This window comes from Penaeus chinensis, chromosome 7 (genome assembly GCF_019202785.1).
Source record: "Penaeus chinensis breed Huanghai No. 1 chromosome 7, ASM1920278v2, whole genome shotgun sequence".
NCBI classification, from domain to species: domain Eukaryota; kingdom Metazoa; phylum Arthropoda; class Malacostraca; order Decapoda; family Penaeidae; genus Penaeus; species Penaeus chinensis.
Genome location: NC_061825.1, coordinates 11,457,190 through 11,467,844, shown reverse-complemented (window position 1 = coordinate 11,467,844; position 10,655 = coordinate 11,457,190). Strand labels below are relative to the sequence as shown.

The 10,655-nt window shown below is 32.1% G+C and overlaps 3 protein-coding genes across 3 annotated transcripts in view; all 3 read right to left on the bottom strand.

Moving 5' to 3' along the window:
- LOC125027490 (cuticle protein 18.6-like) overlaps positions 1-1,279 on the bottom strand; it is a 1,393-nt gene extending 114 nt beyond the window's left edge. The window contains exons 1-3 of the mRNA XM_047616568.1: positions 1,258-1,279; positions 1,009-1,146; positions 1-263 (exon numbers count right to left, since the gene is read on the bottom strand). The exon at positions 1-263 is cut by the window's left edge and continues 114 nt beyond it. Coding sequence (XP_047472524.1) covers positions 1-263; positions 1,009-1,146; positions 1,258-1,269 — 413 coding nt within the window. The 5' untranslated portion in view covers positions 1,270-1,279. The remainder of the gene's footprint in view (positions 264-1,008; positions 1,147-1,257) is intronic.
- A 2,477-nt stretch (positions 1,280-3,756) lies between these two features.
- LOC125027488 (pro-resilin-like) lies at positions 3,757-5,181 on the bottom strand. The gene is made up of 3 exons (XM_047616566.1): positions 5,153-5,181; positions 4,893-5,030; positions 3,757-4,138 (listed from the first exon to the last, which is right to left on the bottom strand). Exons 1-3 carry the CDS (start codon positions 5,162-5,164, stop codon positions 3,827-3,829), a joined length of 462 nt encoding a protein of 153 aa, XP_047472522.1. The 5' UTR covers positions 5,165-5,181; the 3' UTR covers positions 3,757-3,826.
- A 3,136-nt stretch (positions 5,182-8,317) lies between these two features.
- LOC125027489 (cuticle protein 18.6-like) lies at positions 8,318-9,693 on the bottom strand. The gene is made up of 3 exons (XM_047616567.1): positions 9,665-9,693; positions 9,416-9,553; positions 8,318-8,696 (listed from the first exon to the last, which is right to left on the bottom strand). Exons 1-3 carry the CDS (start codon positions 9,674-9,676, stop codon positions 8,388-8,390), a joined length of 459 nt encoding a protein of 152 aa, XP_047472523.1. The 5' UTR covers positions 9,677-9,693; the 3' UTR covers positions 8,318-8,387.
- Between the last annotated feature and the right edge of the window lie 962 nt (positions 9,694-10,655).

The following is a 10,655-nucleotide window of genomic DNA, read 5'->3' as shown; positions in this document are numbered from 1 at the left end:
TAGGAATGAGCGGGGGCGGGTTGGTAGGAGCGAGAAGGGGCAGGTTGGTAAGCTGGGTATTGGGCCTCTCCTTCGTAAGTAACTTCGGCAACGTATCCGGAGTCGCCGTTCACGGTGTAAGCAACCCTTTGTACACGGCCATCGGGAAGGAGAACGTAGTAAGCTCCCTGAGTATCATAACCATTACGATTTTCCTGATGATTGTAGTCGTTGCCAGAGTAGTCGTCTCTCACTGCATAGTTGAAGTCGTACTGAGCGGGTCCCTGTTTGATACAAACAAACAAACAAAATTGCTGATTAATCATTCATCTGGATTATTTTACTTTCTGGAACAAAATTTTAAATTTGCAATAAAGGATCACTGCATAGTTGAAACTGTACTGCGCATGCTAGTTAAAAAGTGAGCGAATATATTAATATTCAACATTCTAGAAATTAATTAGTGTACAGTGAGATTGTGTGTGTGAATGTGTGTTCCATGCGTATTTACAATGCTCATCGATTTCTGAGACCGCTCATGTTAGTGCTCATTCATCATATGTTTAAAGTGTAAGAAAAATGCTAAAACAGTGATTCCTAACTCCTTCACAACCCAAATACATTTATTGCTTACCCTTTCTTCGCAGACCATATTTTTTTTTTTTTTTTTTTTTTTTTTAAGGTTTGTCTACTTATCAAACTCATTTAATTAGCTAAGAAACTACTTTTTCTTTTTCCCTTTTCAACTGAATATATATAACAATCGATCTAGATGCATGTAGCAGGACAAACACACGTGCTTGCGCGCGTGTGTGGATGTATCTGTGTTTATATCTGGAAGAGATATTTATTTTTTTTTTTATATATATAAAGCTGGTTCAGTGTTTATTATAAACATATATAGCTACCAATATTACAGTCAGAAAAAAAAAAAAATCTAGTATTTAAGTACTTTTACCGACTGATTACAGAATTTACGGGAACCGGGAACCTAAGGAGCTACAAATCTGGAATATATTTCAGACTTACAGAAGGGGCAGGAGCGTTGTAGGAGGGAGAAGGAGCTCTGTGGCTCGGAGCCGGGGCACTGTAGCTTGGTGCCGGAGTATTGTATGAAGGAATGGTGCTGCCAAAGGCAACTGCCACCATGGCGAATAATACGACAACCTGTATAACAAACGAAAAAGAAAATGTTGATTGAATTTACCTAGTCACTCTAAATGTTCCCTTCTTTTCTAGATTCATATTAATCATGATATAACCAGCACCACTGTGTACCTGAGGAGACATGCCAGTGAAACTGAGGAGAGAATGAATGCTGATGGAAGATCACCTGACGGCCGTTTTATAGGCGGGGTTCGACCCTCAACATGATGTTACCGCTCCCAGGGAGCCAAAGACAACTACGGTGGGAGAAAACAGATAATTTCTTTTGATCTCTGTCTCAGTAAAAGTGATGGGAATAATTCACAATATCTGGGCAATTCCAAGTAAAAAGACCAGTCTAATTATTAAATTTACATATATCCATGTACATGTGTATATGTATCGATATGTATATGTGGAAATCCACACATGTATATGTATATGTATGAATATATGTATGCATATATATACATATATGTATAGGAGCCATGGACTCAGTTATTATGGGCTTTTGGAGATGCCGGTACCTGTACAGAAGGACCAAGCTACGTCTTCAAAGCCTTGATGCTTTATACATGTATGTATGTATTTACATAATGAGTGCGTACATATATATGTGTGTGTATATATAAACAAATAAATAAATGTATAAATGAATACATATATTGTTATTGATATATGTTAACATAATTTATGATTGTGTGCGTGTACATATATAATATATATGTATATATGTATATATACATAAATATACATATATTTATATATAGATCATAATAAAAAATGTATAGGACTTGTGTATGGCATTCGTAGACTACGAAAAGGCATTTGCCTGTACAAATACCAGCAGTATTAGAAGCTATTCGAAGATAAAGAATAAAAGTCTATAGTAAAAAGTGAAAGATATATACGAAGATGGAACAGCAATCATCAAGCTCCATACAGAAACCGATAAAATACCAATCAAAAAGTTATTAAGCGGAGCGACAACGTCTCATTAAACTGTATACAGCTTGCCTTAAGGAAATATTCAAGAAGCTAGAATAGAACGAAAAGAGTATCAAAATAGGGGACGAACACTTAAATAATCTAAGATTTGCAGACGATTTTGCTCTTTTCGGCGAGTCTGGAAAGCAAGTCTGAAAGCTGGGCTTAAGATAAACAAGAAAGTGCCTAAGGTCATTTTCAACAGTCGAAGTCTGTTCGAACAGATAAAGGTACAAGGGGAAGTACTAGATATAGTGAACAAGTATACATCATTAGGTATACAAGTATAACTCGTACAGTGAAAACATAAAGCAACGCAACAGTCTATGCTGGAGATCCTTCGGCAGACACAGTAGTAGAGTAAGAGGTTCCTTGCCTTTATGTTTAAAATAAGTCAGTTAAGACTTATGGTTCAGAAACATGGACTACGTACAAAATATCTCGGAGACAGGATGACATATGGACAAAGGTAACATAATAGGTTATAGATAACGAAAGCAGACCAAGGGCCAAACCAAAGACAAAGTGGCGTGAAGAAATAGCAACATTTGGGAGAAAACACAAGACAGGAAGAATTAAAGACAAAAAAATGGAAGAGGCTTACGACCTGCCATGGATTGATAAAGGCTGATAATGATGTATATATATGCATAAATGGTTAATTTACATTAACCTAGACAAATGGAAAAAAAACACATACACATACACACACACACACACACACACACACACACACACACACATATGTATATATATATATATGTACACATATATACATATGTATATACATATATGTAGGTATATGTAAATATATATGCATATATAAATATATGCAGGTATATTTATTGATATACATATAGATAATGTACATACATCCATACTTACATATAAATAAATAGCTAGATATAACATTTACAGTATGTATGTGTTTGTGTATATACATATTTATTTATATGTATATATATGAAATATACCTAATATCACACGCACTCACACACATACACACAATTTTATATAAATATACATATATATATACATATATGTTTACATGTATACATATATGCATACATACATACATATATGTATATACATATATATAAATGTAGGTATACACAAATATATATATACATATATACATTTATAAGAATATATATAATGTACATACATTGATACTTACATTTATATAGACAGATACATAATTTATATATGTACATGTGTTTATTTGTGTACACCCATCTGTATTTATACATAAGTATATACATATATATACAACTATGAAATATATATACATATCCATGCATAAGTACATATACGTATATATACATATCCATGCACATGTACATATACGTATATATACGCAAATATATGTACAAACACACACACACACACACACACACACACACACATATATATATATATATATATATATATATATATATATACATATATATACACACAACTATATATACATACATCTATATATATACATATACATATATATACAACTATATATACATACATCTATATACATATATATATATATATATATATATATATATATACGTACATATATATATACATATACATGTACCTCGCCTTAATATCGATTATATACAAAACAAATCAGGTAAAAGAAGAGTGGAGTTGACAGGAAATGCAGTTTTATAATACACGATAAATAATGTACATTACAGGTCTTTCTTCGTTAGAAGAATTATGCATAGCTAGGAGTGGTTTGGTAAGAAGGAGTAGGAGCTGGTTGGTAGGAAGGGGCGGGAGCGGGTTGATAGGAGCGAGAAGGGGCACGTTGGTAAGCTGGGTATTGGGCCTCTCCTTCGTAAGTAACTTCGGCAACGTATCCGGAGTCGCCGTTCACGGTGTAAGCAACCCTTTGTACACGGCCATCGGGAAGGAGAACGTAGTAAGCTCCCTGAGTATCATAACCATTACGATTTTCCTGATGATTGTAGTCGTTGCCAGAGTAGTCGTCTCTCACTGCATAGTTGAAGTCGTACTGAGCGGGTCCCTGTTAGTAACAAAAAATGTGCTGATTAATAATTCATTTGGATTATTTTACTTTCTGCAACATAATTTCAATTATGCAGTAAAGGATCAATGCATAGTTGAAACTGTACTGCCCAGGCTAGTTAGAAAATGAGTGAATAGACTAATACTCAACATTTTAGAAATCAATTAGTGTACAGTGAGAGTGTGTTCCATCCGTATTTACAATGCTCATCGATGTCTGAGACCGTTTATGTTAGTCCTCATTCATGTACGATATGTTTAACATGTACGAAAAAGGCTAAAACAGTGATTCCCAACTCCTTCACATCCGAAATACACTTATTACTTACCCTTTTTTCGCAGACCGTTTTTTTTTTCCTTTAAGGTTTGTCCACTTATCAAGCTCATTTAATTAGCTAAGGAACTACTTTTCCCTATTCCCTTTTCAAATTAAATATTTTAACAATCGACGTAGATGAATGTAGAAGGAGAAAGACGTACGTGCGTGCGTTTGCGGATGTATCTCTGTGTATATATTCGAAAGCGATATACTTATTTCTTTTTTTTCTTGAATTTTGATATATAAAGCTGGTTCAGTGTTTATAATAAACATATAAAGCAACCAATACGAGTCAGAAAAAAAGTATCTGGTATTTTAAGCAACTTTTACCGACTGATTATAGAATTTACACTGATTTATTTTCGGATGTTCAGGGGTCCGGGAACCAAAGGAGCTACAAATCAGGAATATATTTCAGTGTAAACAGACTTACAGAAGGGGCAGGATCGTTGTAGGAGGGAGAAGGAGCTCTGTAGCTCGGAGCAGGGACACTGTAGCTTGGTGCCGGAGTATTGTATGAAGGAATGGTGCTGCCAAAGGCAACTGCCACCATGGCGAATAATACGGGAACCTGTATAACAAACGAAAAGGAAAATGTTGATTGAATTTTCTAGTCCCCCTCTAAATATTCCTTTACCTTTTGAGTATCACATTAATTATGATATAACTAGCAATACGTGCATTACTGTCTACCTGAGGAGACATGCCAGTGGAACTGAAGAGAGAATGAGTGCTGATGGAAAATAACCTGATGGCCGTTTTATAGGCGGGGTTCGGCCCTCAATATGATGTAACCGCTCCCGGGGAGCCAAATATAACTACGGTGGGAGAAAACAGATTATTCTTTTGATTTCTCTCTCTTTAAAAGGGACGGGAATAATTCACAATATCCGTGCAATTCCAAGTAAAAAGGCCAGTCCGCTGATTTAATTTACATATATCTATATATATGTGTGAATGTATCGATATGCATATGTATAACTACACACATGTATATGTATATGTATGAATATAAGAGCCATGGATTCACTTTTTAAGGGCATTTGGAGATGCCGGTACCTGTATAGGAGGACCAAGCTACGTCCACAGAGCCTTGATGCTGTATACATGTATGTATTTACATAATGTGTGTGCGTGCATATATATATGTGTGTGTATATATAAACAGATAAATGTATAAATGATTATATATATTGTTATTGATATATGTTTACATATATATATGAGCGTATGCGTGTGTGTACATACATAATATCTATCTATCTATCTATCTATATATACATATATATATGTATTTATGCATATATACATAAGTATGCATATATACATAAAGATACATGAAAAAAATACATACAAATATATGGTGTGTGTTTGCATATTTATATATACATATATGTGTATGTATACATACATATGCATATATATATATACATATATCTATATATGTATAGATATATGTATATCTATACATATATAGATAGACAAAGTGGTGTGAAGAAATTGCAAAATTTGGGAGCCAAGACTAGAAAGAAAATACACAAGACAGGAAGGATTAGAAAAGACTGGGAGAAGCTTACGTCCTGCCGTGAATTGATAAAGGCTGATGATGAAGATATATATATGAATGAACCCGATCACACGGCGAGAAGACGATATATCACATTAAGAAATGAAACGCAGGTGTCGTAGCAAGGGTGGCACTGCGTGTGTGTAATCCTGTGTGTTTGTGTGGTTGTGTGTTTATGTGTGATATATATACAATGGATATATATATATATATATATATATATATATATATATATATATATATATATATAAAGGCTGGAGACGGCACAGGCTTTCACAATGGATTCTCGACAACAGACCATACTACACACTTAACCAAATAAGAAAAATAAATAAATGAATAAAGGAATAGTGTATGGCTTTCATAGACTACGAAAAGGCATTTGACTCTGTACAAATACCGGCAGTATTAGAAGCCATTTGAACACAAGGAATAAAAGTCTATAGTTAAAATTGAAAGATATATACGAAGATGGGATTGCAACCATCATGCTCCACACAGAAACCGATAAAATACCAATCAGAAAGGTATTAGGCGGAGCGACACCATCTCATTAAACTGTTTACAGCTTGCCTTGAGGAACTATTCAAGAAGTTAGAATGGAACGGAAAGGGTATCAAAATAGGGGACAAACACCTGTACAATTTAATATGGACAGACGATTTTGTTCTTTTCGATAAGTCTTGAAAGCAAGTCTGAAAGCTGGGTTTAAGATGAATAGGAAAATGACTAAGGTTATGTTCAATAGTCGAGGTCTGTTCGAACAAATACAGGTACAAGGCGAAACACTAGAGGTGGTGAACAAGTATACGTCACTAGGGCAACTCGTACAGTGAAAAAAATAAAGCAACACTACAGTCTATGCTGGAGATCCTGCGGCAGACACAGTAGTATACTAAGAGGTTCCTTGCCTTTATGTTTAAAAGAAGTCAATTAAGATTTATGGTTCAGAAACATGGACTACGAACAAATTACTGCAAGGGAAACTAGTAAGTCCCCAGACAGGAATTGAAAGGTTGATGCTGGAAATTAGCCTAAGAGATCGGATGAGGGTGATGTGGATCAGGGAACAGACAAAAGTGGAAGATATACGAAGAAACATTAAAAAGAACAGACAATGAGCAGATCTTATATCTCGGAGACGGACAAAGAAGGTAACAGAATGGGTTATAGATAACATAAGGAGGCCAAGGGCCTGATCATAGACAAAGTGGTGTGAAGAAATTGCAAAATTTAGGAGCCAAGACTAGAAAGAAAATACACAAGACAGGAAGAATTAGAAAAGACTGGGAGAAGCTTACGTCCTGCCGTGAATTGATAAAGGCTGATGATGAAGATATATATCAATGAATAAATAATTATACATTAACTTTGACAAATAAATGAAAAAATAGACACATAAGCATAAATATATATATATATATATATATATATATATATATATATATATACATATATATATATATATATATATATATATATATATGTATATATATATATATATATATATATATATATATATATATATATATATATATATATATATATATATATATATATATATATATATATATATATATATATATATATATATATATATATATATATATATATATATATATATATATATACATGCACATATATAAATATGTATAAACATTATATATATATATATATATATATATATATATATATATATATATATATAAATATAGGTATATTTATTAATATACATATAGATAATGCACAAGCATCCATGTACATACATTCATACTTACATTTAAATAGACAGATACATAATTTACATATGCAAATGTGTTTATATGTGTACACACATATGTATTTATACATAAATACATACATATAAATGTATATTTACATATATGAAGTATATATATCCATGCACATGTACATATATGCATATATACACACATAAGCATATATATGTGTGTATATTTATATACATATATATACATATATATACATATATATATATGAATATATACATAACTATATATACATACATATATATAAATATATACATAACTATATATACATACATATATATAAATATATACATAACTATATATACATACATATATACATACACATATATACATACATATATACATACACATATATACATACATATATACATACACTTATATACATACATATATATATATACATATATATATATATATATATATATATATATATATCCCTCGCCTTAATATCAATTATATATCGAAATAGCAGTTACAACATTTTCAGGTAAAAGAAGAGCGGAGTTCACTGGAAATGCTGTTTTGTAATACACGATAAATAATGTACATTACAGGTCTTCCTTCGTTAGAATAATTATGCATAGCTAGGAGTTTGGTAGGAAGGATTAGGAGCTGGTTGGTAGGAAGGGGCGGGGGCGGGTTGGTAGGAGCGAGAAGGGGCAGGTTGGTGAGCTGGGTATTGGGCCTCTCCTTCGTAAGTAACTTCGGCAACGTATCCGGAGTCGCCGTTCACGGTGTAAGCAACCCTTTGAACACGGCCATCGGGAAGGAGAACATAGTAAGCTCCCTGAGTATCATAACCATTACGATTTTCCTGATGATTGTACTCGTTGCCAGAATAGTCGTCTCTCACTACATAGTGGAAGTCGTACTGAGCGGGTCCCTGTTAGAAACAAACAAAAAAATTGTGCTGATTAATAATTTATCTGGATTATTTTACTTTCGGGAACATAATTTAAAATATTCAGTAAAGGATCAATGCATAGTTGAAACTGTACTGCTCAGGCAGTTAGAAAATGAGCGAATAGATTAATATTCAACATTCTAGAAATTAATAAGTGTACAGTGAGAGTGTGTGTGTGAATGTGTGTTCCATGCGTATTTACAATGCTCATCGATTTCTGAGACCGTGTATGTTAGTGCTCATTCATGTACGGTATGTTTAAAGTGTAAGTAAAATGCTATAATAGTGATTCCTTACTCCTTCACAACCCAAATACACTTATTGCTTACCCTTTCTTCGAAGGCAGTTTTTATATATTTTTTTTTTATTAGCTAAGAAACTACTTTTCCTTATTCCCTTTTCAATTGAAAATATATAACAATCGATGTAGATGCATGTAGCAGGACAAACACACGTGCGTGCGTGTGTGTTTGGATGTATCTGTGTATATATTCCAAAGAAATATATATATTTGTTTTTCTTGATTTTTGATGTATAAAGATAGTTTGAAAGTTTATGATAAACATATAGCGCTCCCAATATTACAGTCAGAAATCTGTTATTTAAAACATTTTTTACCGACTGATTATAGAATTTACGGGAACCGGGAACTTAAGGAGCAACAAATCAGGAATATATTTCAGTGTAAACAGACTTACAGAAGGGGCAGGAGCGTTGTAGGAAGGAGAAGGAGCTCTGTAGCTCGGAGCCGGGGCACTGTAGCTTGGTGCCGGAGTATTGTATGAAGGAATGGTGCTGCCAAAGGCAACTGCCACCATGGCGAATAATACGACAACCTGTATAACAAACGAAAAAGAAAATGTTGATTGAATTTACCTAGTCACTCTAAATGTTCCCTTCTTTTCTAGATTCATATTAATCATGATATAACCAGCACCACTGTGTACCTGAGGAGACATGTCAGTGGAACTGAGGAGAGAATGAATGCTGATGGAAGATCATCTGACGGCCGTTTTATAGGCGGGGTTCGACCCTCAACATGATGAAACCGCTCCAGGGGAGCTAAAGATAACTACGGTGGGAGAAAACGCATCATTTTCTTTATTTCTGGCTCTATAAAAGTGATGGGAATAATTCACAATATTCGGGTAATTCCAAGTAAAAAGACCAGTCTACTGATTTAATTTACATATATCCATGCACATGTGTATATGCATCGATATGCATATGTTGAAATACACACATATATATGTATATGTATAAATATATGTATGCATATATATGTATAGGAACCATGGATGCTTTATACATGTATGTATATATTTACATAATGTGTGCGTACATATATATGTGTGTATATATAAATAAATAAATAAATGTATGAATTAATAAATATATATATTGCTATTGATATATGTTTACTTGTGTATATGAGTGTAAACCTGTGTACATATATAATATATATGAATATATAAATAAATATACATATATACATAGAGACATACGAACATATATACAAATAAATATGTGTGTGCATATATATATATATATATGGACATATATATATATATATATATATATATATATATATATATATATATACATATGTATATATGCATATATCTATCTATATATATATATACATATATATATATATATATATATATATATATATGGACATATATATATATATATATATATATATATATATATACATATGTATATATGCATATATCTATCTATATATATATATATACATATATATATATATATATATATATACATACATATATATATATATATATATATATATATATATATATATACATATACATACATATGTATATATGCATATATCTATATATGTATATACATATATATATATATATATATATATATATATATATATATATATACATACATATATGTATATATGCA

What these genes read in the sequence shown, in the direction of transcription:
- LOC125027488 (XM_047616566.1), bottom strand. An exon ending in ACAACGATCCTGCCCCTTCT is followed by an intron (nt 4,139 to 4,892) that starts GTAAGTCTGTTT and finishes TGTTACTAACAG; the next exon opens with GGACCCGCTCAGTACGACTT.
- LOC125027489 (XM_047616567.1), bottom strand. An exon ending in ACAACGCTCCTGCCCCTTCT is followed by an intron (nt 8,697 to 9,415) that starts GTAAGTCTGTTT and finishes TGTTTCTAACAG; the next exon opens with GGACCCGCTCAGTACGACTT.